At 51.1% G+C, this 25,988-nt stretch overlaps 3 protein-coding genes and 3 pseudogenes across 3 annotated transcripts; 4 read left to right on the top strand and 2 right to left on the bottom strand.

Moving 5' to 3' along the window:
* Window positions 1–3,208: 3,208 nt before the first annotated feature.
* Window positions 3,209–4,246, top strand: SAPIO_CDS7821 (annotated as a pseudogene; the record flags this gene model as incomplete).
* A 2,358-nt stretch (window positions 4,247–6,604) lies between these two features.
* On the top strand, window positions 6,605–7,756 carry SAPIO_CDS7822 (putative Protein kinase activator (Mob2); the record flags this gene model as incomplete). Its single annotated transcript, XM_016789611.1, has 4 exons — window positions 6,605–6,627; window positions 6,691–7,010; window positions 7,064–7,175; window positions 7,225–7,756. 4 exons carry the CDS (start codon window positions 6,605–6,607, stop codon window positions 7,754–7,756), a joined length of 987 nt encoding a protein of 328 aa, XP_016640728.1.
* Window positions 7,757–8,807: 1,051 nt separating this feature from the next.
* SAPIO_CDS7823 (F-box/WD repeat-containing protein 1A) lies at window positions 8,808–12,083 on the top strand (the record flags this gene model as incomplete). The annotated part of the gene is made up of 2 exons (XM_016789612.1): window positions 8,808–8,973; window positions 9,175–12,083. 2 exons carry the CDS (start codon window positions 8,808–8,810, stop codon window positions 12,081–12,083), a joined length of 3,075 nt encoding a protein of 1,024 aa, XP_016640729.1.
* Window positions 12,084–12,873: 790 nt separating this feature from the next.
* Window positions 12,874–13,512, bottom strand: SAPIO_CDS7824 (annotated as a pseudogene; the record flags this gene model as incomplete).
* Window positions 13,513–14,117: 605 nt separating this feature from the next.
* Window positions 14,118–15,557, top strand: SAPIO_CDS7825 (annotated as a pseudogene; the record flags this gene model as incomplete).
* A 101-nt stretch (window positions 15,558–15,658) lies between these two features.
* Window positions 15,659–17,123, bottom strand: SAPIO_CDS7826 (Beta-lactamase; the record flags this gene model as incomplete). The annotated part of the gene is made up of 4 exons (XM_016789613.1): window positions 15,659–15,793; window positions 15,878–16,565; window positions 16,661–16,925; window positions 17,021–17,123. The coding sequence occupies 4 exons, from the start codon at window positions 17,121–17,123 to the stop codon at window positions 15,659–15,661; spliced, it is 1,191 nt and encodes a 396-aa protein (XP_016640730.1).
* Window positions 17,124–25,988: the final 8,865 nt, after the last annotated feature.

Raw genomic sequence — 25,988 nt, forward strand, 5'->3', positions numbered from 1 at the left:
TTTGTCAATGTACTGTGTACCGTGGGAGGTCAATTCTTTATGCTGGAGTTGAGCCTCTACACTGGGGAGGATCTTGACAGTTGTACTTGTAGTGGACAGGTACTGCGAACTAATCGCCTCCACTCTTCCGCGAACACTGATTGCTGGGAAAGTACCAAAGGTCTCCCAGGCAGGAACCCCTGATGAGTGAGAGGCACTTAGAGTACTTCGTGCTTCGAAGTGTCCAAGTGCACCTACGAAGTAGACCATAGCCCTCACCAGTTCGTTTCCTCTCTGAGAATTAGGGGTAGTGCCATCCGCACGTGCCAACCATTCATTCCCCTTCGAGGTAAAAGGGTCCAAAGGCCAAACGAGTCAATGAAGGACGAAGGGTTCGAAGTATCAATACTACTACTTCATACATTCGGGAGTAAAACTTGTACACAATACATATACTCCATTCATGGCTAATTAAGCCTGGAGGTAATGTCTAGAAATACAAGTACTTCGTACACAGTGTTCAAATTCCCGCCCTTCGCAAGGGAATCAAGTCCTGTGTGATTCCATTGATGCATCGATCACTCATTCTCAATCTCAGCCCTGTTGTCTCGAAAGGCGCATTCGGTTATTAGACAAATTGACGGCATCTTGCAATTTTCCGTCCCTGCTCCATCTGGAATTTGTATGCTCCGAAGAATCAGTAGCATAATATCATTCAGAGAAGAGAAAAATATCAAACTAATTGTCAGAAAGAGACCGGGCTATCAACAGCTCAGATGCAGGAGCGAGTCAGACCTTCTAGAAGAAAGTTGGCCCTTATAATTGTTCATTGGAATACTGTGTACTTTCTGACAGTGTCCGAAGTAGGCCTTAGCTCTAGTCTCTGTCACAACTGCAACCTCCAGGGGCGACTTGACCTCTCCACGAGAGCCAGTGCTCATCACGTGACGGCCTACTCGGACCTGGCCGCGGTGGCATCATCACAATTTTTTTCTTTTCCATTGCCACTTCACAAGAATAAACGTCCTCTAATTAGCGGGCGAGAGCTTATTTCTCACTTTGGGGTAAGCTTAAAGTTGCAGCAGAGATCTTCATTGCATGGATAATTTTGAGCTATCCTGATGATGGCCAAGCACGTCAAGGTGCGGATATCCTCAAGGTTCGCGCCAAGGATGAGAGGCGGCTTCCAGAATTGTTCGAGGGAATCACTAGGACAATTTGTGGAACACAGTACCTCAGTAACTAGCCATGTTTTGCTGTCCCTCGTGCCCACGGTCGTCTGCATGGATCATACGAAGTAGAGTACTAATTTACTACTAATTTACCAAAGGAAACTAGTTTTCCCTCGAGATTCGTGCTTGGCAGCCACGTTGGATAAGAGGAGCTAATGATAAGGAGCACGAAGTAAGATTATGACTTCGTCTCTAGTCGCGTTGGCAGATGGTTGGTGACAAGTCGCGTACTTATTATTGCTTCGTGTTCGACAACACTACTGCGAAGAATGCCTCCGAGACCATGCGGGTCTGTCTCCTTGGATCGTGGGAACTTAACTGCCTGTCGGGGCATTAATGAGGAGGGACGCTATCTGTTTCACATTAGCCATACGGAAACGCTAGACCCGAATGGGATCGAGATTCTCCATGACATAGGGAGCGGTCATGACGATCATCATGTCACTGATCCCTTGTCCTTCCAGAATCAGTGATGGAATACAACATTGAGGCGTGTACGGAGTACAAAAATATCTGAACTAACAAAGGATTCGGCCCCGAAGGAATATGATTATGCCCCAGGATAAGGCATCAAATCCCGCCTTGAAAAGTAAGATCAATCTCCACGGTAAGAAGAGTTGAACTTGATGTCAAACAGAAATTCTCCGCGGAATGAAATTGCCAAACCATACTCGATACATTGACCGGGCTTCTTGATCAAGAAATACAAATACCTGTTGCCGGGAACATCTGGGTGAACGGGAACAGGTATCAGGTGTAATAATCCGGTCACCGAAGTAATAACCCGGAGACCTAATCTGGACTAATATGCCGCCCTTGACAGCTACCCCTGACGCCGTGCCAGCTTCGGGCACACGAAGTACAGCTGAAGGAAGAGGTCGGTCACTACCTTTGTAATTACAGTCCAGATGCCAATCTATTTTGCGCAGCAGGCCGTTACCCTCCCTTTATTACCGTACATGCATGCGCGGTGTGTGCCGGAATACGAAGAAAAGTGCAACTCGAGATACAGCAGGCGTTACACAGCTAGCTACCCCAACGAAGGGGCATCATCGATTACAGTCGGGGTTCCTCTCGCTGATATCTAAATATCCGGTTACGTATGCATCCTTTGTGGGCTGTGGGACGGCTTCCTCTCAACATCTTTGCCCGCTTTGCGCCTTCGAGTCGAGGCTGATTCTTTTCGATTGCTCTTGGATCCATCCCCAGCAAGATAGGCAAGACAGAACAACAGACAAATCCAAACTGAAAATGGCGCCAGCTTGGTTCCGAGTAGTATTCATGCACACAGGTATAGCGTGAAGGCATGTCGAAACCAGATATTGATGTAATGTGAGATACAGTCTCCCAGGGTCCGCTTCCAGTCTCGTCCGAGTGTGACAGCGGGCTTGCAAGTGAAGGTTCCACGAAGACAGCCTAGAGTACCCCATCAACGCACTGGTTAGTGGGCTTTGACGGGACTTCGCGCCTGCCAGGGTGGCTGCGTAGCGCGTATGCGTATTGGGGCTGTACCTGAGCTAAAGAGCACCGATTGACTGTCATTGATGTCATCAATGTTTCCGCAAGTTTGATTTCAGCACCCAATTAGGCGCTTGCTCCTCAACCTCCGCAAAGATCAACAAAGAGATCAATTCATCAAGGCACGACGAGCCACCATTCCCATCAACAAGCCAAATGCAGGAGTACAGCCGTAGGCCAAATCTTTCCTGGAAGGATATCCTCAGATGGCCGACAAAGAAAATGGTTGCCATCTCGGCGCTCTCTCACCCGAGATCTACGACAATATCTTGTTCCATTTAGACTCGGTACGCGCACTCGGCAACTTCGTCACTACCTCCCGTTTCGTCCATCAGCGCTTCAAAGGGCGAGAACGGCCCATTATTTTACGTGTCCTACAAAATGAGCTCGGTCCCGTTTTGACGGATGCCAGGTTCCTCTGCCTATTTCCTTACAAAAACCCGGAAAATCATCGAGTGTATTGGGATGAGATTCACACCATGGCTGCCGTGTACAGGCGCATGTTGGGAAGCAGCTACCGTGGAGGAGGAGGAGGAGTTGGTGGGAACATCCCGAGTTTTTCTGAGCTGACCCAGCTCTGTCGCACGCTCCACAAAATGAATTTCATCGCAAGCGTCTACCTCACGAAGCAGTTGCGTTCATTTGGTGGCGAAGGGCCGGCCGCAGCTCCACCCTCACACGTGGAGCGGCAGCGGGTGCTACGGGCTTTTTACCGGCGCCAGATCGTCTGCAATGCCTGGGCTCCAACGAGGCGCGAACCTCGGTGGTCGAACAACGACACCGCAGCTATTGGTAATACCACCGAGCATCAAGGCGTGCGCCTAGGTCTCTTCGCTGCCTTCGAACCCTGGGAATTGCAGCAAGTTGACCATGTCAACTACTTCATCACGCAGTTCTGCGCATCGCTCTGCCTTGTCAGAGAGGAGGCAAGGGAGCCGATGAACGAGGCCGAGTTCGGCGAGATTTTCTCACATATAGACTGTCTCGTAACGTACATGCAAGAGCACCCAAGTATCGCAGATGCTGCACTCCGCCCACGGCCATCGCCGCCACCGCGGAGCGAACAAGACGCTCTAGATATAATTCCAGTGCACATCTCGTTTCTACAGCGATATCCTCTGATCTGCCTCACTTTCGCCTGGCAGTCACAACGGTTGATCAACTTCCCGGACCCAGCGAGAGACAAGCCCCGGCAGCAGCTACAGCAACAGGATGAGCAGCAGCCACAGGAGGGAAGTGGCGACGCGGTGGTTAATTTCATCGGAGACGCAGTAAACCTACCCCCGTTCGGTTGGGTTGACGCGCTAGATCGGCTCAATGTGAACTGGTTCGGATATGGGCTTGCGGAACCTAATTCCTGGGAACAAACGCTGGATGAGGAGGAATGTAATAAGAGATACTTCTCATTAGAGCTATGGAGGGAGGCTGGGCTTGCGTTGTGGGATGAGAAGCGGGTTGAGGCTATTAAGCAGCTCGGTCGATTTCGCGCTTTTCAGACAGGGTGGATTATACAGTAGTGGTGTTATAGGATTCAATTCACTGAGTCCGTTTCTAGAGGCAAGGATGGCACGTACTACAGTTAAGACCGACGGAGCTGAAGGGCAGACCTACCTGAGCTTGAGGGTCATGCTTTGCGAACATCGCCCTGAGGCTCTCCATACCGACGGCGATAATCCTAGAATACCTCAGGAGCCCTTGGACTTTCCCGAGGTGGTTCTTGTCGTCTGCGGTGGGTACGGAAAGTCTCCAGGGACAGGCTCAATAGAGCTTGCTAGCGCATCTACCCACAGGGTTTAGGGGGGCCTCTGTACTTGGGGCCACTGGCTTGGGGGAGAACCGCCTCCTAGTGACGGCAGCCTAGATTTTAATCAGCGAAGGTTGACAAAAGTCGAAAGTTAAGTGGAGGCTGAGACTGTGGTGGAAGCCCGAGTTGGGAGGGGACGGATCGAGAGAGGTGGGAGAGGGCTACCAGTAGGTAGTACGGGATTGTGACGGTCACAACTTTAACTTCACCATGCTTCAGGAAATGTGCTCTAAGTGTGGCAGATGGGTTCGCCCCGGGGGGGGGCTGGATACGCAGATGGATCAGTTGCGCAAAAGAGCAGCAATGCCACACCTGCACTTGGTATCGCGGAATTCCGCGGCCACAGGGACTGTGAACGTGGCTACAGACCTTGCATGATATGCCAAGGTTCTGGCAGAAGGAGCGACTGGGTATTGTGCACAGTTCGAACGCACCTTGAATACGTCCAGGTTTAAATGTGAGTTTTGGCCTCTTGGGGTCAATTCTAAGAGGTCAAGGTGGTTCTTGTTCGCCGGGTGGGACTTGTCGGGCTGGGCCCATCATGTTCGCTTGAGGTGTCGGATCTCCAAACAATGAGATGGAATTGCGCGAAGGGGTTGCTTCCTTTGTCTTGCTTTTGTTTCTATCTTTTGCTTTCTTTGGGATTAGGATCGATTTTCTGCAGGGGGAGGCGAGGCAGTGTCGGGCTGGACCTGATTTGGAGAATGTTTTCTAAGTTGGGGGTGGACTTGAGGTATTTGGCACATGTATCAGCTCTACACAATGAGCTTCAATCGACGATCGCTTCACAACTCTACGCTTTGTGTGAAACCCTTGGCGGAACGTGTAGACAAGAATGAGGGAATGAGGGCTGTTGTAAATCTATAACGTTTAAGGGTGTTACTTTGGAAGGTTTTATCATGGGAGAGATTGTGAAGCTGGTCCGAGGAACAATTGGCGGTAACCATAAAGAATAGCAATTTCCTCGCGCTTAGGTTGATGACCGCCGGCGCCGTATAGAGCGCCAGGATAAACCGTTCCGGGTGTGTTATCCTGACGGGGGACTTAATTTTCCTTGATGCGCATGCGGGCTTAGTCTACCGGCGGCCGGTATCCGTCCTTTCTGGGATTGTCGTGAAGCTAGGCGTGGGGCTCCGGTGGGTGTGGGGCTCGGTAGTCGGGCTGTTGGGGTTCTTTGGGGGTGGGGGGAGGGGGGTTGAGAGGGTAAGGCTAGCTCGCTGGGGGTTGCGAAGTCAAGGCTTGTCTAAGGGCAGGTCCCCGCTTACTGAAGGGCTTTCCAATTAGGCTTTGGTATCTCGAAGCAAGAAGACGTCGTCTAGCACTGAGCATGATTCTCGAACTTGACGTTTGGGGTATCTTTTGTTCCAACGTCCGGAAGGAACCTGGAACAAAGAGGAACTACTTTGTAAAGGGGGTCAAACCTAGCCCAGGGCATCCGCTTCTTCATCCTGAAACTACCAAAGCTCCACTGTAGAACGGGTCTTTTCATACTTCGTATATCAATTGGAATTCTGATGCCACACAATTAACATGGCTCCGTTCGGCTACGGGTTTGTGATCGGAATTGCGGCGTGGACGTAGGTTAAATATGCGTGGCTGGAGCTATTTCGTAATTTCTTCATGCGGTGTACCTCGGTACATTGCCCTTCTCAAGCCTGGCCCCATGTAAACTACCTGACCAACTTTCAAGCAACGAAGGAACATCAAAATATTGGCCACTTACTAAGGCGGGCAGTGTCAAATCCTGCACACGGAATACAGGGTATAGGTGAGCCTCGAAGCCGCCACAAGGCCATCAAACCTCAAACCGTGATCTTTTTCTATTATTTGTCCATCAATATATGCTGGACAACAATCAAGAATTTATGCCAGGGCGAGTGATGGGCGAAGCGGCAATGGGAAGCAGCCTGGGAGCACACGGCAGTCGGTGGTTTACTGTTACACGACATGACGGACACCACCTGAGCCATCAATTCCCTATTTTTCCCTGCCTGCCTTCCCCACCTCTCCCTTTCGTTGCTCATAAATTCGCACCGCTTCATTGTTCTCAAACCCCCCAACGCCTCCAACCATGTCCAATCTATTTTCTGGAATGTGAGTCTACGATAACTACCACGAAGCATTTGTAGGACTTCCCCAACTTATTCCTCCCCGTAGTAATGCCCGCCTACGAGGCACCTCCTCAAAGACAGGGGCGCCGGTGAACAAAAGCCCAACAGCCTCTACTAACGAGGTCCCGCCAGTGTGGCATGAGAGTCAATCCCGATCTCAGACACCGGTGCCTCGGGTTTCATTACCGGAGTCGCCGTCACTTACTGAGTCTATGGGAATGGCGTCGCCTCTGACTCTCGATTACCCTCGACCCCTCCCAATGTGGCTCAATACCGCCTACGCCAAGCACATCGTCAAGGGCAACTTCATGACCCTCAGCGCTCGGCCTAAGGTTGTTGAGCAAGGCGAATGGATAGCGCATCAAGGTAAATGCCAGGCAATCTAAGATTATAGTGACTAGTTTTCTGATGGTCCCTAGCGGTTGAGCACTACCGAAATTTATGGAACTTTGTCCGTATTGTTCACGAGAAGGAGGATGATGGAACCAGCATATGTAACCCTACGACCTGCCCCAAGATGTCGGCAGGAAAGTACGTGGTCCTCCCTTGGAAGCCTCTAACTATAACTAATGGAAGACAGAAATCACTCGTATACTTGGCTCAACAAGAGCCAGCAGCCCGTCGAGCTTCCGGCGCATGAGTATATGATGCTGATGCAACGGTGGATTTCTGGAAAGATTGATGACCCAGCAATGTTTCCTACCGATCCCGCCGGCGTTTCCTACGCTATTCAGCCCACAGGATCGAACGAAGTCCCCCAAATCGACGGCGAGGCCTGGTTGGGTGCCCGAAGCGGATTCCCAAACCAGTTCGGAGGCACTTGCCAATTGATATTCCGCCAGATATTCCGGGTCTATGCTCATCTTTATTGGGCTCATTTCATCAACCCCTTTTACCATCTCGGCCTCGAGAAACAACTGAATAGTTGTTTCAGCCATTTCATCCTGACGGCGACTACTCTGGGCATGCTACAGCCTGAAGAACTAGAGCCCATGCAATACCTTATTGACTTGTGGGCAGCGGATGGTACCTTTCCTCCCGAGTCAAGGGCATATTCGTGCGCAAATCTGGAGAGAGGTAGATATATCCTCAGTCTCGGCGGTGCCAAATGATTGAAGGATAGGGTCAACTGGATTGGGAGAATGTTGCAAAACACTCTGGTCCTCGAATAGTCGCCGAGGTTGGGGCGAGAACAGTTATAGATGCGCGATAATGACAACTGCTAGGTTGGCACGGGATAAGGTGCCAGGTGATAATATGCAAATTTACTGTGGTGACGGAAGTTGGAGCTCATGATACTCCTGTGTTCGGCCGTGATTTAGGGGGTTGATCGCAATTTGCATTGGTTAGGTCAGCAGACCTCGTTCCTCAACCACCGAAAACATACAGTCCATTGATCGATGTGGCTATTCAGTGAAATATTCGACATGGAGGATGGGGTGTCAGGTAGAGAAGAGATTAGAGAGGAGAGGAATGCGATTCTACTCCACCAGCTCTAAGCAAAAGACAAGAAGACTAAGCGGAGCCACTTGTTTAAAGCTTAATTGAGTGGTGCGTGCCAATGGGTGTGGTTGAAGAAAGTGTAGCATTTTCAAGCGAATCAGGTATTAGGCCTCAAAACCCCATTCTTACTCTAAACTCGAAAGAAAGAAGATGGAAGTCTTGATTTTATCGATCACTGCCGCTCCCAATCGATGGGCGCCAAGATTAAAAGAGGTGGGGAGGCGACATGAAGGAAAGTATATTTCAGCCTCCGAGCTGAGCAATCAGGCGAACTGATGGATTAGTCAGACCCTCGATGAGGCAGCAACAATTGCGCCTTGATTCAACGAGATGATCATCATTCACGAAGCATTGTTTCCGAAGGGGTGTGAGCCGCAGGCAATTATTCAAGACAGCAACCATCTCCCCTGAAGCCTTGCTAGGGGCATGAATTGTTCGTCTGTTTATATTGATCTGTCCGCGAATTCGGCTTTTGTCCTGGCACCCAACCACGCCAGCAAGCCAGCAGGTCGTCTCTTCTGTTGTCTTCCGTAGGACATCGACCATCGGCGGACTTCCTCACCGACCTACACCTCTTGACCTCCATCCTACCCGGAGCGCAGCCTCCCCGAAGCTGCGCAAGCCTAGTTTTCAATAAGCCACGCCTCTGGCAAGTTCACCATGGACAACTTCTCGCCGCAGCAGCCCGACGAGGGCTATTCCGAAGATCCCCTAAACCCCAGCTTGTCCTCGTATGGCATGGCCATGACGGGTCCTCCTAGCCTCGCAGATTTGCCCGACTGGCTTACGAGGGAACTCCCTAGAATGCCGCTTTCTCTCAAGAAGAGTAAGTTCGATGACTTTCCAGTTTCACTGGCCCATATTATTAGTCGGAATTTCTCGAGACTAGCACAACATCGTCTTGTGTTGTGATGCCGAGATATCCCATGTCGCGCCTCCTGACTTCATACTGCTACAGGTGCACATGGTTCTTATCGGTGCCGCAAACGTCCTTTACTACCTCAGAGCTAAATATGAATATTTGCAGAGATCGCCTCGATCGTTCTTGACTCGCTTCCGACACCCGCGATTGCGGAAATCGTCCAGACCCTAAACCCTCGGCTCTATATCGACTTCGTTCACTATCTCCCTCCGGAAGTATGCTTAAAGATCCTTGAATTTCTCGACCCGGCTTCTCTCATAAGCGTGGCGCGATCATGTCGAACCTGGCACGCCCTTACGCTCGACAAGAAGCTCTGGCGACGACTATACCATATGGAGGGCTGGTCGGTCGTGCCCTCCGAGATCCAGAAATGGCAGGAGAGGGTGAACAAGCTTGGTGAAGCCAATCGAGAGGCCGCTGCTCGACCCGATAGCCGCCCTATAAACCGAAAGAGAGCGATATCAGAAGACGACGCCGACTGCGAGATGCTCGATGCCGATAGGGCCCCGAGGCACTACGAGCCCGACTTTTTTAGTACGGTTCTCAAGAGCCCAGCTTGGTCAACAGCTTCTCTACCGGGCCCATCCGCGACTCCATCGGACCATGCGACACCGGATTCAGGCGATGTAGAAATGGGCAATGCGACGCGGGGAAGGTCTGCCGACCTGCCTATCAATGACCCGGCTGGGCAGCAGCAACCCCAAGTCCCCAAGGAAAAACCGGCCCTTGACGAGGACCCGAATTTGGTACGGTTTCTGGAGCGCCTCCCGCCTCAGTATGTTGATGGCCTCATGCCATCCACCCTCTGGAACTGGGAACCTCGTGATGACAGATATGTTATCAACTGGAAATATCTGTACTCCATGAGGAGACGCCTCGAGTCTAACTGGGAATTGGGTCGCTTTACAAACTTCCAGTTCCCGCATCCAGACCATCCAGAAGAAGGCCATAAGGAGTGCGTTTACAGCCTGCAATATACATCCGAGTATCTCGTCAGTGGTTCTAGGGATCGAACGCTCCGTATCTGGAGCATGCAAACGCGCCGGCTGATACTGCCGCCGCTTGTTGCGCACTCCGGCTCCGTCCTATGCCTGCAATTTGACGCCGATCCTGAGGAAGATCTCCTGGTTTCGGGAAGCAGCGACTCCGACGTCATTCTGTGGAAGTTCTCTACGGGCAAACTGATTCAGCGACTCCAGAAGGCACACCGCGAGTCAGTGCTGAACGTCAAGTTTGATAAACGGATCCTCGTGACATGCTCAAAAGACAAGACGATCAAGATATTCAACCGGCGGCCGCTCCGCTACGGCGACGTGGGTTATCCCCAGAGCGAGTTCGTCAACCCCGTCCCCATCAAGATGAAGAACTACGGGTACCAGCCCAACCTCGCCGACGAACTTCCTGTGATCGCGCCGTACACGATGATCGGTGCGCTCCAAGGCCATAACGCCGCCGTGAATGCCGTTCAGATTTGCGGCGACGAGGTTGTCTCTGCCAGCGGTGACAAGGCGATCAAGGTCTGGGACTGGCCTAAGCAGAAGTGTACTCGCACTATCCTCGGGCACCTAAAAGGCATTGCCTGTGTCCAGTACGATGGTCGACGAATTGTCAGCGGCAGCAGCGACAACGAGGTCAAGGTCTTCGACAGCTCGACGGGTCTAGAAGTAGCGAGCCTCCGTGCGCACACCCACTTGGTGAGAACGGTACAAGCCGGATTCGGCGACTTGCCCAACAGTGAAGAAGAGGATCGCGAGGCTGCGAGACTCATTGACGAAGAATACTTTAAGGCGTTGGAGACGGGTGCCGTGTCAAATGCGGGTCAACCCACTCGAGCCCATTCACGGCGTCGTGGGAACGCCGGAAGCAGGCGACCGGAAGACATTACCGCTTACGGTGCCAACCTTCCTCCTGGCGGCGGCGGAGGCAAATACGCACGTATCGTATCGGGGTCTTACGACCAGAGCATTATAATTTGGCGTCGTGACAAGGAGGGAATCTGGAAGGATGCGCACCACCTCCACCAAGAGAAGGCACAAATCGCGGCCCAGCGCCAGGCACTGCCACCGCTGGTGTCCAACCCCCCAGTAACTCTTCATCCCTCAGTCCGCCACCCAAGCAGCAACACGACAGCGGGTCCTCCACCACCGACACCACCGCCAGCTCAGACACCACAGTCTCAGGGGGGTGGTGCTGGTCCAATCCTTCCGCCACCAGGTTCCCAAGCAGGCCCCGAGTCGTACCAGGCTTTGATTAACGTGGTGGTTTCGCGGGGCGTTACCGATCTCGAGAATGCGCTGCTGGCGTATCCCGCGATGCTCTCTAACCTCGGCCAGCTACACGGGGCTATCGACCGCGTCACTTCACCGTACGTGCGCAACCAGCTGCGTCAGACGGTTGCGGCCGCCATAGAGCGCTCACAACACCGCGCCAGGGCGATTGCCAATCAGTTCCAAGCCCGCAGCACCCCCCCGCTTTCGGCGTCGGCTGCAGGACCATCTACTGCACCTCCTCCAAATACCCTACCTAGTCTCGCGCCCCAGGTACCCGCGCAACAACAGAACCTTTCAGTACCGCCTGCTCCTGTTCCTGGCCATGCTCCCATCTCCGGCTCTGGTTCTACCGCGTCACACGGGCCAGGCAGGCAGGTGACCAACGCACAGGTCTCAACAGCTGCCGCTACTGCTCCAGCGACGCCGCATGCAGCAGCACCAACACCAACACCACCACCAGCAGCACCAGCACCAGCAGCACCAACGGCAGCGGCACATGCCGGAGTTCACGGTGCGGCGGCGGCCGCCCCCTTCGCCGCCCATCACCACCTCTACGTCGCGCACCCGGCCCAACCACACCACCAACACATGGTGGACGGAAGCCCCGCGAGGGTGTTCAAGCTGCAGTTTGATGCCCGGAGGATCATTTGTTGTAGTCAGACGAGTGTCATTGTCGGGTGGGATTTTTGCAACGGCGATGCGGAGCTCGAGGCCGTGTCGAGATTTTTCGCGCCTATTGAATAAGGGCGCCAACCTTTAGCGAGAAAACCGACTAACGAAAGCAAAAAAAAAAAAAAAAAAAAAAAAAAAAAAAAGGACAAAGAAGAAAAAAATCAAGGAAAGGGAGTTGGATACATAACTCTGGGAAATCCCATCTTGTCTAAAGGTTTCAATGTTCGTTATGGAGTATGTTTTGCTTTTATTCGATCAGGATTCGTTGCATCCCCTCCGTTTCCTGGATGTGGGATGCAACAACACCTAACAACCCCCTCCTGGAGGTTTTACCTTTATTTGGGATTTCTGTATTCATTGTTTTTTGGAGCCAGGGCCAGGGCTAGGCAAGGCACATTACGACATTCGTTATGGACATTGGGAAAACACAGGTCAGAATCGCCTCAGATGGCGTTGAAGAACATATCTCGTACTAAACAGCATAGAACCTGTATTGGTTACAGATATTGCTTTTTTTGTAATTACTACTTATTATTGGGTATTGATGATGACTTCTTAACAGTTCCATCTTAGAATCGTGATAGCTTGTTGTTTAATGCTTGCTTGTGGTTAGTGAAGCACTGGGAGGAGGATTAGGAGAGTTCTGTTCGAGAAAAAGGTGGCTACCTACGGAGTACTGGCGGTTTGAATACACCACGCTCTGGCAGTCTGTCAAGACTATGTATGTTGCATGATCTGGTACAGGAACGGCAAAAAGAAAGAAATGAGAAACATTCACATGCCCAAGAGACGCTCCCCAAAAAAACGCCACCCTAATCATGCCCTAGAGAAAAGCGAAAACAAAAAAAGAACCTCCCCTCATCTACCTAGCAGCCTCCTTCACCTTGTCCTCCATCACAGGTGGCTCATCAACAAACTCGGGCAACTCATCCTGCATAAACGCCGGCACAGCCCCCAGCTCCCCCTCCCTCTCCATCTCAACCTCCATCCCCAAAGCCTCCAACTCAGCATCCAACTCGGCCTCATCCACATCCTCGGGAACATCATAGCTCCTCGCCAAACTCTCCTGTATCTCATTCCCAACATCCAGTAAGTCCGCCATCTCATCCTGCAGCCTCTCGATCCGATCAATATCAACCTTCCCGTACTGTCTCTTGAGTTCCTTGTTCGTAGTCTTGAGCGCGTCGACGGTCGTCATCACGTTCTTGAGATTATCCTGCATCGTCTGCGCCTGCTCCATGTTCCAGACCTGGGATTGCAGCTGTTCGCGCTGGGACTCGTACATCCGGCGGCGCTGGAGGACTTTAAGGGCTTTTTGCTTGAGGGCGGATTTTCCGGGGCCGTCGCGCATTTTGGAGAGTTTGGTTTGGTAGGTGGTTAGTTCGGCGTTTATGGAGGCGAGTTTTACGTCGATGGAGGAGATGCGGTCGTCGATGTTGGAGATGGCGGAGTTGAGGGTTGGTTTGGGGCCCTTTGGGGCGGAGCCGAAGAGGCGGTTCATTTTGGAGAGGGGCGAAGGAGGTGTTTGGATAGTTGGAGTTGGTTGAAGTTGGGGGAGGCAATATCGTCTCGTCGCGAGGTTCGTGCCGGGGGGGGGGGAAGAGAATGGAGGTTTTTATTTTTATTTTTTTTTTTTTGGCCCTTTGGAGGGATCTCTTTTCCTTTTTGCCGCTGTTAGGATAGAGGTATAGCGAGTGTCACGGTTGTTTGAAGGGTTAGCTTGAGAATCGCCACGAAAATCTTGGAAGGATGGTCGGATGAGGTTGATGGTGAAGATGCAGGTTCCCAGCGATTTGATGGAGATGGCAATGACGATGGTGGGGTCTGTTTGTCGCTGCCTGAGTCATCGTCGTCACTTGGATTCAGAGAGATTCCAGGGCGGGTTTTGCCGATATTCTGCCCCGAGGCGTGCCCCTCCAAAGCTACCCCACCATTCTCCGCCAGAAGAGGAAACGTCCTCACAAGCGGGACTCGGGCAAGAATAATTCGATGTGACCATTGGAAATTTCACCGTCACCGAGTTCCTGTTTTTGAAAATTAAAATAAAAAGAGAAAATAAAACCAAACGAAGATAAACAAAGAGGGATCGAAGGGGACAAAACCAAAATGAGTGACGGTGTCGCTCGTGAGGAAAGCCCTTATGACGCCCTCCGCACCTGGGCCGTGTCTCACGGAGCTGAGCTTCACCCAAACATCCAAATCGCCCAGGATCCGGCTACGGGAGCCGGATTCAGGGTAAAGAATGACTTGCAAGTCAAACCCGGCGACACCGTCGTCACCTGTCCCATGTCAATAACTCTCTCCTACCTCAATGCGCTGCCCAACCCTCCCCCAGGATTCCATCAAGGATCCGAAGACGCCCGTTTCCCATCCGAATTCCTCAACGAGGCACCACCACACGTCATCAGTCGATTCTTTCTCATGAAGCAGTATCTCCTTGGGAAAAGCTCCTTCTGGTGGCCTTACATCCGCGCCCTTCCTCAGCCAGAGCAGCTATCATCATGGCTCCTCCCTCCCTTCTGGCCGGAAGAGGACCTCGCCTACCTAGACGGAACGAACCTCGAGGTATCGGTCACGGAAATCAAGGCGACACTCAAGAACGAGTTTAAAGAGGCGAGAAGGTTGCTCAAGGGGTGGCAGAATTGGGGTGATTATACGCGCGTCTTGTATAATTGGGCGTATTTCATCTTCACGAGCCGAAGCTTCATGCCGACGCTCGTCGTACCTAACAAGTCCGAGTTAGATGGCTCAAGAGTTGATTGGAATTCCTTCTCTATTCTACTTCCACTTTACGATATCGGAAATCATTCGATGATGGCAAAGACTTCTTGGGATATCAACAGCGAGACCAACTCATGCAGCCTCATCACGAGGGATTCGTATGAGGCTGGCAGCCAGGTCTTCAATAATTATGGCATGAAAACAAACGCGCAGCTTCTCCTTGCCTATGGATTCGTCATAGAAGAGTCTCCGAGCCTACAAAACGATTACGTCCATGTCCGTAAACGGGTTGTCCCCGACGCCAACTCCGCGAGCAGCTCGGAGCAGCAGAAGCCTCTAGAATATTTATTTTCCCTGCGGCCGATGATGGATCCAAGGTCCGTCATCGGACGCGTCTTTCAGAACGATTTCCTTGATCTCGAGCCAACCCTCTTCCCCGCCTTTAAACACGCCCAAGCATCCATGGTCCTCGATATTCTCGAGCAAATACTGAGAAACAATGAATCCCTTTCGGATCCCACAATCGCAAACACCGATGACTACCTCCGAAGAGTTCTCACGGCAGACCTACCCCGCGAAAAAGCGCAGATCCTCCAAATCATCCTCGCTACGATCCAGCAAAAGGCGCTTCAGGAGCTTCAGAAACTAGAGGACAGCGAACCTGAACTCCCAGAGGAAGATGGGGAAGAGGACCTTTCGGAAAACCAGAAACTTGCGTTGGGCTTTCGGCAAAAGTGCCGAGAGGTGCTGTATAACGTTATGGACTCCATCCAGGAATCTACGGAAGATGAGCGGTTCCTGTCCCTCATGGGCACTGATAGCTAGAATCACCAGAATACCAAGAAATAAAAAGTAAAACAAGGTACGGACGTGCGGCGGTTTTTGCACTCTTCTCCCCACCGCATGGTTCCACATACCTATCCGCATTAAGAACCGGAAGAGCGGAGGTTTTCGTAGACTGCCCTCTCAAGCTGGTCCCAGAGACTCGTCATGACAGCATCGCCGTGAGGTTGAACATTCGTCATCACCACCGCAGCAATGCCCGCCTTGGGATCAAACCACTAATTCACACAAAAACTGTCAGCTCAAGCTCAATTTAAATAGCAATTCGCTAGCTCTGTTGTGTGAAAATAAAAGAAGCTTACCCATCTCGAATTCGCTGCGCCGCTCCAAGCAAGACTGCCCTTGTTTCGCTTGCCAGGGATATCTTCCAGGCTAATCACACCTCCGATGCCGTGGTTCAGCTTGGGCTTTCCCGGCCACTCCGGCGCGAACTGCTCCTTGACCATATCCGCAATCAAATTGAGCATGTGCTCCTGCGCCTCGTCCAACTGCGGCGTCAGCATCAACTCCAGCGTCTCCTTCTTTACAACCTTCCCCGCCATCAACCCGCTCAAAAACATGGCATAATCCCTCGGCGTCGTGAACAATCCCGAGCCGGCACTCTCAATCTCATGCTCCTTGGCATTAAACATCGGCTCCCCCTCCTTCAACTCGCCGTTCTTCCGCCGATACATGTAAGGAGTCAACTCCCTATGCGCCGACAGCCTCTCGGGCCAGAATCCGGTGTCTTTCATGCCCAGGGGATCCAGAACTTTTTCCTGGAGGTATGCGCCGAGAGTCTTGCCGGTGACGGCCTCGAGGACGCGGCCGGCCCAGTCGGTGCTGAAGCCATAGTACCAGCCTTCACTGGGGGCGAATTTCAATGGTACGTTGATGCCATCGACGGACCAGGATTGGCCGTTTACCTTGCGGTTGGTGACTTTGGACCATTTTATGAGGTCTGGGTCGGCTAGGTCGAGGCCGTAGCCTGCGGTGTGGGTGAGGAGGTGTCTAATATAAAAGAAGGGGTTTTGCGTTTTGGTTAATACATAACATGTTCGTGGTAGCCCACAATCTATTGCATATGTCGAGGAAGCTCTTTTTACCTAAATGTCATTGGTTTCGTGTTGGGCTCAAGTAAAGGTTTGTCATCGGCGTCAAAACCCTTGAGAATCTGCACCTCACGAAGCTCCTTCACGAGAGGTCTGACGTCGTCGTCAAGGCCGATGAGGCCCCTTTCTACGAGTTGCATCATCGCGGAGATGGTGATCAATTTTGACATGGATGCGATCCAGGTTAGGGACTTGTCGGTCCAGGCGGGGGACGACGTCTCTAGAGCGATGCGTCCCGCAGATCCGGAGAAGAGGATATCTACAGGCATGTGTTAGTCTAGGGTCTGGATGTTTCATCTCTTTTTTGCCCCCTTGATTTTATGGCTGAGAATAGAACGATGGGAAAAGACTAACCATCTTTTGTAACGACAAGAAATGAAACCCCGAGGAGCTTGCCCTTGGTGTCCTCGCCGGTGGCAACGTGATTCTGAAGAATAGAATTGAGCTTCGCTTCCATGCCTTGCAGGTAAAGATTATATCTCGACCGAGATGAGGAGAACTTGGTTCAAATCAATTCGAGTATTGATCAATTAATGCGGTTTACTCTAGAAGCGGAGAGCTTTGAGAGCGCATTGAACTGATCTGGATCCAAGATTCTTCAACCTCGAACAAGGAGCTCAGAACTTTATAAACAGGCCATCAGGTGCTTGATACCACCCTTCCAGGAACCGATCTGTCGATTTGCTGGACCATTTCCGGATGAGTGAAGTCAGTCCACTAACCTGCTCCGTATTCAACACGGTAAAAGCGATGCATGCGAAATACGACGCACGTTGCCGCCTGCCAATCCTGAGATCTCCGGTTCCCTTTTCCGAAGAAGGACAGCTCTGCAGCCCTATGACTCAAAAAGGATCTCTCCTCATTGGACTGTATCCTCCCGGTGCAGTAGTTTAAATGGAAGAGAGAGAAAAAAAAAAAAAAAAAAAGGACAGTAAGACGGCGAACCCTGCTCCCCATTGATTCTACCCCTAGGCAAAAACCTCCTTGGATCAAAATATTCAAGCCTATCTGATCTCATGAACACCACAAGCCAACCTCGCTGCTGAGAAACCACCGAGCTCTGTACGCTTCCTCATATCAGTTGGGTTACGTCGCCTCTGGCCACCGTTCTGACCCACGGTACGAAGTATAAACTCGCTCTTCTGGGCCAGCACCATATGTGGTCGACGGAGGAGCTCACAATATTTTCAACAGAACCGAAAAAGGGCGAACCTGGATGACCCGCTCACCGAATGGTTAATGGCAGCGCGCAAGGTCTAGAAATCTGATTTGCAATGCCGACCAGGGCAGTGATACGGGCGATTGCTTGTCCAAGGAAGAAGTGTGTATATATATATATATATATACTGTCAGTTCGGAGGATATTTTCAACGGAAAAGGCCACCACAGTTCTTATACTTACTTATTATCGAGTCTAGATGCTGGCCAAGCTTCTTGCCAGAACTCGCCATTGTGATTCCGTGGCCCGATGGTTCGTACATTACCCACCGCTCGAACGCTTTTTCTTCCAATTTGCGTCATGTGTGTCCCCGAATGGAAAAGGGATGGTATCGAACATCTCGGAATGCACGCACCCGGCTAGAGATGATATGTGAGCTCGGTAATATTGATGAAGGGCCACTTACAGACATGAGACAAGTCCCGTCTCCTGACTTCTATGTGTAAGGGCAAGTTGAGACGCTATGTTCACTTATCGTCAGGTTCGTGCTATTATCTCCACGAACGATAACCATTCTTACTGAGCAGGGGTAAAGAGAGAGCGAAAGAGATGTTTGGTGGCCGAACCGTCTCAATGCCATTGCGCGAGACGAAAATCTAATTCCACAGCTCTCCATTCGAAGTCAAGAAGAAGAGGGCTTATTTTTAGCCCATTCCAAGAGCAAGCACTCACTACGATCTTGGATTCATCTCTAAAACAATTTACAACTCAAGTGAATCGCTTTCACGACAGGTTTGTGGTAAAGAATATCCTATTACTTGAAAAATAACCATTCTTCCACCGCAGAGGATTCTCTTGTAGAGACAGAGGGGACTATCTTCAAGCTTAACGGTGAACAACAACTGTCCAAATCGCGGCAGAAGAGAGGTAGACTAGCAGTGGACTTTCTCGCCGCTGAGCTACACACTGTAGTCGAGGCACGCTCCAATGTTTCCTCGCTGACCATGATGATTCATATCCAGAAGAAGAGGACGGAGACGCCTTTCGGAATACTAACAGATGCAACGGTGTAAGCGACATCACATCGACGAACCCACCCCATTCCGTAGCCATCTAACCAAGCCTTCTTGAACCAAATTCTATCTCTTTAATGTCCTCGCCGATGTCCACCTTCCTATTCATTCCGAAACCGCCAGGTTCCTCGGAAATGGCCAAATATAGCTCTCTGATATCAGGCTCCGGCTTCGATGCGTATCGCATATTAATCTCCCTTATCTCACTGATATCAAAGCACCCCCGTCCGTCCATCCTCGAAATCTCCCTGTCCACATCCTTATCAGACGATGGCGCTCAGCATTTCGGGGACGGAGGGAATCAATAGTCCGGTAAGCCAAGAAAAGAGTTAAACCATAAAATAAAGCAAAGGTCTAATACTTGGAAAAGGGTATTGCTTCCTCCGCATTTCCTTAGTTTATTGGGGGTGACGCATGGCTGCATGAGGCGCGAGGTAAGCACCAACAATTCCTGATAAATCGCACGTAATATTTTTTTTTTTCCTTTTAGGGAGACCCTGGCATCCAGTAGACCCTTAAATGTTGGTCTGCCGCCCTATTCTTGTTTTCCGTGTGCATCTAGAAACATGCGGAGGAAACATGCATGAGCGAGCAGGTCGGTTATGTGGTGGCGTCCCAGCGCCTGCATCCGCGTATGCACCGGGGAAGGGTAGATGGGGGGAAGAGAGATTCAAGCAAGTATGCGAGGCATCTAACGACTCCTTGTAAGCTCCAAAAAAAAAGAGGGAAAATTAGTTTCGTTTTTTGTAGGATCTAAGACCCTGTGATAAGACGTGCGGGTTGCCTCAACATGTTCCCCCCTTCGGATAATACCAGGTGCATATCCGACAGACGCTTGAAAGGATCATTGATGCAAGCCTCGCACTTTATTGTCACATAAGGCGTTGGCTTTGCCTATCATGTCGGAGAGCTGCCGGCGTATGTCCAATGGAAGGGCTGGAAACCTTGTTTCTTACCCCGGAACGGCATGCATGCGGTGTCTGCTCACATGAGTGATGGGGCATGCATCTCCCCCTTCCCGCATAAGCCCTGCGGAAGCATAGACTTTGCTTTCGTTTGTTGGTTCTGCTGTTTAATCTAGAATACGCAGGAAGGGGTTGGGTGTGTGTGTGTGTGTGTATGTGTGTGAAGAGTGGGAGACGATATTGCTAGGGACTGAGGTCGTTGGGAGCGCTCAATGTACTGAGAGTCGGATCTCCTTCCCTTTCAGGGAGGAGATCAGCGTATCACGACTTGTCGTATGCCGAATAAGGGCTCAAACTCCTCGATGACATCTCGGTTGTAAACTATGCAGGGCTCAGTTGGGGCTGGGCGGGGGCTGAGACGAAGCACGCTGACGTCCCTCAAAATCCTTCGGTGCTCTTCCCCCAACCTCCATGTGCATGCTCGCCCATTCAATGTGATCTTCTCCTGTTATTAGAATCATGCATGTCGGAAGTCTAGGCTTCCTCACATAGATCAGCATCCGCGATCGTTATACCTTTATGAGACAGATGCTGTCGTCCTGACAAATATCCAGGCCAAGGTTTCAAGGTATTTAAACCCCAGGTCCGATCTGGCAGGGTTAAGGAGGAGAAAAATAGTCCGACTGGATGCCTGGATGTACGGGGTGTGTGCGGCCCGAACACGGATCTGCGCCTGCGAGTTTGGCGGATTGATTGCTCGGGCAGTTTTCCGGATAGTACCCGGTGTGGTCTGCCTGCGCCGCTCCGGCAAGCCTCCCGGCAAGTAGCCCTTGAAAGGTCGCCTCAGAACGAATGCGAAGGAAGGGAACGATGAGGAGAGTCGGTGGAAGTGACAAGGGGGGCAAGATAGGAGTACAGTTCTCTACGTCGATGAACGGACCCTGGAAAGTAAATATTGAGATGTGACAGCAAACTTCATGATCAAATATAGAGTTCCCTTTTAGGCTTTTACCCCAAGTTTGTGTTAATATTGTTGGTGTTAATTCCCACTAACACGCATGTCGATGTCCGGGGGGGGATCGGTGAAGGACGCCTCCATTGACCAACCAGGAGAGAACGTCGGGAGAGCACACACCGAGGAATATGTGGCACGGCTAATGATCCCACGCCTTTCAAGCAAACGCCGGGCAACGCCGGGCCACCCAAGAGGCCGGGATAAAAGACTGTCCGACTCCCGCAACCCCGGTGAAGCCACATGGAATTGATGGCTTGAGTTACAATCTCCGTGGCCTGTAGGAAGTGTCAGTTGATGTTGTTTGTAAGGTTTAGGTAAGCATTGGTGAGAGCTCGGTGAAGCGGAAGTCGTACCACATCAGCTCTTGGCAAGGATGGATCGGATCGGTGAGCGAAACTGGGGGAGCGAGATCTCGATGAAACATCCAACCGCCCTGGGGGGGTTACAGTGGAAGAGGAAACTGTTGGAGGCGGCGGGGTGTTTAACTTGGTTGTCTTAGTGCCACGGACTTAACGGAAATGAGAATAAGTGCTTCGTACACTACTTGGTACATTCATCGCCGAAACCTCTCCTGGCCAAAAATCTTGCGACATTGTGGAGTTGGCACGAAGATCATGGAAAACGGGCGTGTTGTCCTATTTCGGGCGACAGGATGTTTTCATGATTGACCGGAAGTGCACATCATCAGTGCGTGCTCTTTTGCCTTTGACCTACTCTTCCGTTTCTCGTGTTGGAGACGCCCACACCTCTTGCTGATCCGCTTTCTCATCTCGGCATCAGCGTTGGATAATCAGGCCTCCTTCCTCCTTCGAGGAGCTCGGTCACCTCGTGGGAGGAGAAGAGGTAAGACAAAGTAATTACACTACCACGTGGTAAAGGAGCCGCCTGTGATGATGCCCCGTAGGCTAAGACAAGTTGATGAATTGATGATCTTTTGGAAGTACTTTGTAGTTTATTAGTTTACTTTGGGCAGACTGTCGATGCATTTATTGATTGTGGAGGCTTGTTTGGAAATGCCCGTCCTTCGTTAGGAAGCGTGAGGACACCTTGGATTTTGTTGCACAAGCGAGTCTATGATCTCTGAGTAATGTTCAGAAGCTGTGCAGAGCTTCATCAGATGTGGTCTGAGCCACCGTTATGTGTAATCTAGATTACTTCGTAGCTCCCATTAAATTGTTGATGCCACTAGTATTGTTAGTGCAATGAGCAACAAAGTAGTGACACCGACAACACGAAAAACCAGGCTGGTGGGGTAAAGGTAAGGGTGGTTTATGGGGCCCGCCTCGCTTGCCAATCACGCCCAGCGAGGCGGACAGCCAAATGCTTCTAGGCTTCTAGAAAGCCTCCACCACCCTAGTTAGGCCAATAAGCTCAGGGGTGTACTCCGTAAGTACAAGTACGAAGTAATTAGTGCCTTGTCAGGGAGAAGTGGATAGTGGCAGCGAGCCTGGCCAGGCCACCCCGCCCGGCCACGCGACAACATTAAGTTTTGACGGCAGCACACCACCACCACAGCCTAGCAAGCCACAGGGGCAATGGGCAAGACGACAAAAGGTCCCCGGAAACTAAGGACTCCACCCGTCCACTTTTCCGGATGACATCCCAAAAGATTGTGGGGTCGACCGGACATGAAGTCGTCCGTCGCCGTTCCCCTGTTTCCCCGTTTTCCTTTTTCGCCGTTGTCCTTTTGTCGTCGCATTTGATCTTCGGCTAAGAATTGCGGACTACGAAAATGAGTGGCCATCAAGGATTTGAAAGAGTCTACTTCATGCGTCTCGCCACTGCTTCACCAAGGGGTGGCTCAACTCAACAGGAGGACTCCACGATGTCAACCCCCGAACCCTGCCCCATCGCTTACTGAGAAGCCCCTGTCTTCCGTGAGTCAGGGCCTGAGCAGCCATGATCAATCCATCCGATGCCCTGAGTCGGGATAGGGGGCGGGGGGCGGAAGGAAGGGCCTCGGACAATGACAGCGGGCCGGGCAAGCGAGGAAGTTGGACAGAGGATAATATTTGACGTAGGCTCATCCCGAGTACGACGCTGGACGCGAGGCTGGGCTCTGGCCTGCCTGTACAAGTAATAGCGAGGTGGCGCTTCGGCGCTTCGCCGTGATGAGCAGATTTAAGAGGACAATCGCGCGATGAGATGAATTTGGTTGGTAACTTTGCGTGCTTTCTGGTTGCATTCAAGAGTGATGATTCTGTTACAGTTATTCCACGTATCCAATGGCCCTAATTCCGTCCCCTTTCTAGGCCATTTTCCCCCTCTAGTTCTGTTTCCGCAGACCGGCCGGTCTGATTAATAATAATAAAAAAAAAAAAAAAAAAAAAAAAAAAAAAAAAACGACGTGACTGGTCAAGTTTCCCGAATGTGTGGAGAGAAGGGTGTCGGATCAAATGGGAGGGATTATGAGAGGGGAGAGTCTGGGATCTTCCTTGGAGCTTTGCTCCAGTCCCAAGGTTTCTATGGTTTCTGCCGAGATGTGAAAAATGGGATGAGAGAGAAGAGGTGTAATGGAAAGTGGTATTGCTTCGTTGCAATGGAGCCACACAGGTAATGCAACACCACTGACGAACTTTTCGATGATGGAACATGGAAGGGTCAATGTCATTTGGATGTGGAAGGAGTTGTAATACTTGCAGGGTTTCCCTGTCTCGGTTGGTAGGCGTATGTGTGTACGGAGTACGCATTGAAGTACGAAGTATGCGTACTCTTAGCGGTTCCGTCTCCAAAATGCACTGGGACAGGACAATTGGATGCAAAATTGGTAGCGAGGGCAAATTGTTGCCGAGCTACGGCCGGTTTTGACTGGTGTGGTACCTTGAAAATAGTGCCTCATCTGTTCCAAAGTACGAAGTACAAAGTATCGGTCTTTCAACCGCGATCGAGAAAAAAAGCGCGGCTCTAATATCAATGATCAAAATCATCGACCAATTCCTGATTGAAGCAACCCACCAACCAACAATGCGACTACGAAGTACTTCGTACGGAGTACACTGCCACTCTCGGCTTGCCATGGTAGCCCAAGGTGTGTCCACTAGTTACGGATAGGTGGGGTGAGTGCACCCTTCGGAGTGACAAATGCATCCGTACATAACCATAGCAATGAGCTTTTTGAGTATCCCCACCGGAGAAGTGGGGAGCTTCGTTTCATGGAGCTCAATGGTTGGGGTCGGGTCCAAACCTAACATGCCGAAGGAATGTGCACTAATGTACTTCAGCCAGCCAGGCTGCGCTGTGTTGTTACGAGTGCTATAAGTGCTATAAGTGCTCCAAGTCTCAATACGACCACGGGGCTCGAAACGCGAAACGAGTGGAGAACGGCGACTCGTCCCGCTCTGCCCAGGCGCATCGTCCAGTAATCAGGTGATGCCGCGGAGACGCTTTCGCCTGTCGCCATCTCCGGTGGCTGCGTCTGTGTCATATGAAGATAATCAGAGAGCTGTTGGATGCCTTTATCGTAAAGCAGAGAGGCCAACAATCCCTACTTCGTATACGAAGTAACTTGGCCTGGGACTGCCGCTCTGAGTTGATTACAGTGTACACTCTCAGTGTACGAACAACAATGGGTCTTGCAGACCTTGCGTTCGTAGACAACTACTTCGTAGCACTGAGTAGTATTGTTGGTTACTCATGGCCTCGGATCGAAAATCTGGTTCGCAATGACGGTATGCAGCTCATTCTCCGAGATCGCCCCGTCACTAATAAACTAAAGTTCTTACATGCGCCGCATTGGGAATCAAAAGATTGCAATTGATCGCCGACCTCGTACTTCGAACAGCGGCAAACCTTGCAATGTTGGCCCTTGATCCATTCGACATTCGACATTCGACCCGTGTCCTCCCGGTCCGTCCCCGAAAATTCGCAATTCGATGGTGAAGGAGGGTGACGGAAAAGCACTGCAACCTCGGTGAGAGCAAGAGTTGCATTACTAGTGTGCACAAAGTAGTATATTGCCAGAGTCGTTGAGATCCTTAACCGTTCCTTTTCGATCCCTGGGTCCCCCGAACGGCCAAAATAACGCGCGTCATTTTATTCTGTTCAAAGGCTAAAAAAAAAAAAGTTCTCTCTTTTCGGCAACTCCTACCGTATCATCTCAGTTGTCAGTTCTCAATTTTCTTTTTTCCCATCGATACCAAGCGGCATATGCGTGACGAATGAATCGATCACACATCGAGTTGATACTCTTATTTCTTTTTGTGTCGTCTCGGGCAGGTAATCATATGCTCAATGGCACTCTGTCGGTCTCAACATCAACATCTGGCTAAAGACAGTTGCGTGTGCCTGGCAGGAGAGAGAGACATGGTTCCCCCGTCTAACATCTCAAACACACTAACGGAGCGTCCCATCCCATCCCTTCCCTAGCCTCCGCCCTCTAATTACTCTCGAACTTCACGAAAAACCGAAAGTAAACCGCTGGCATTGAATGTACTTCGTATACGGACTTAAGGCCGATACAAATGCCTCCAGGACCTTGACTGCGGAGGGTAGATGCGAGAAGAGCTCTGCTCCAAGTTCCTCGGGCTGCCTCCGGAGATAAGAGGGAGGTCAATGACCCGTTGACCCTCCCATCCAGTCTGGTGTCCCAAACAGCACCGTGCTTCCCAAACTAGTACCACAGGTAACGAGAAACGTGCTCATCCTTAGATACGAAGTAATATCAGGCCTCAAGCTCAAACTGCAAGTGAGCCCAAAGAAAACGAAGAAGAAGAAGAAGAAGAGGAAGAAGAAAAAGAGGACGAAAAGTTAGACAGTTTTAAAAACCCACGTATCATCTGCCTTCCCGACCAAACCACCCCCGCTAACCGATCCCGACCTTCCGAGAAAAAGCAATGAATAAAAAACGGCTCTGGAACACATTCTCAGAAGGCTGAGCACCGACCAAACGGTCTTTTGCTCAGGCAGGCCCCCACACCATTAAGGCCCCGGAGAGCTGGAATCAAATGGCTCAAATATCTGGGCAAATAGAAAAATTATCCCCCAATTTACGGGCCCCGGCCCTCGATCTCTCTTATCTATGGTGCCTTGGCGGGATGCATTTGCTGCTCACTCCAGACCCTGGGAACACGAGAACACGAGATTGAGAGGTATTTGGTTGTTGTCTTTCCTCTCTGCCCTGGTTTTGCTTACTTTTTAGGGGGGGATGAGCTGCCCAGCCCGCGGCTCTTGC

Source organism: Scedosporium apiospermum, assembly GCF_000732125.1.
Source record: "Scedosporium apiospermum strain IHEM 14462 chromosome Unknown SEQ_SAPIO_0111, whole genome shotgun sequence".
NCBI lineage: Eukaryota > Fungi > Ascomycota > Sordariomycetes > Microascales > Microascaceae > Scedosporium > Scedosporium apiospermum.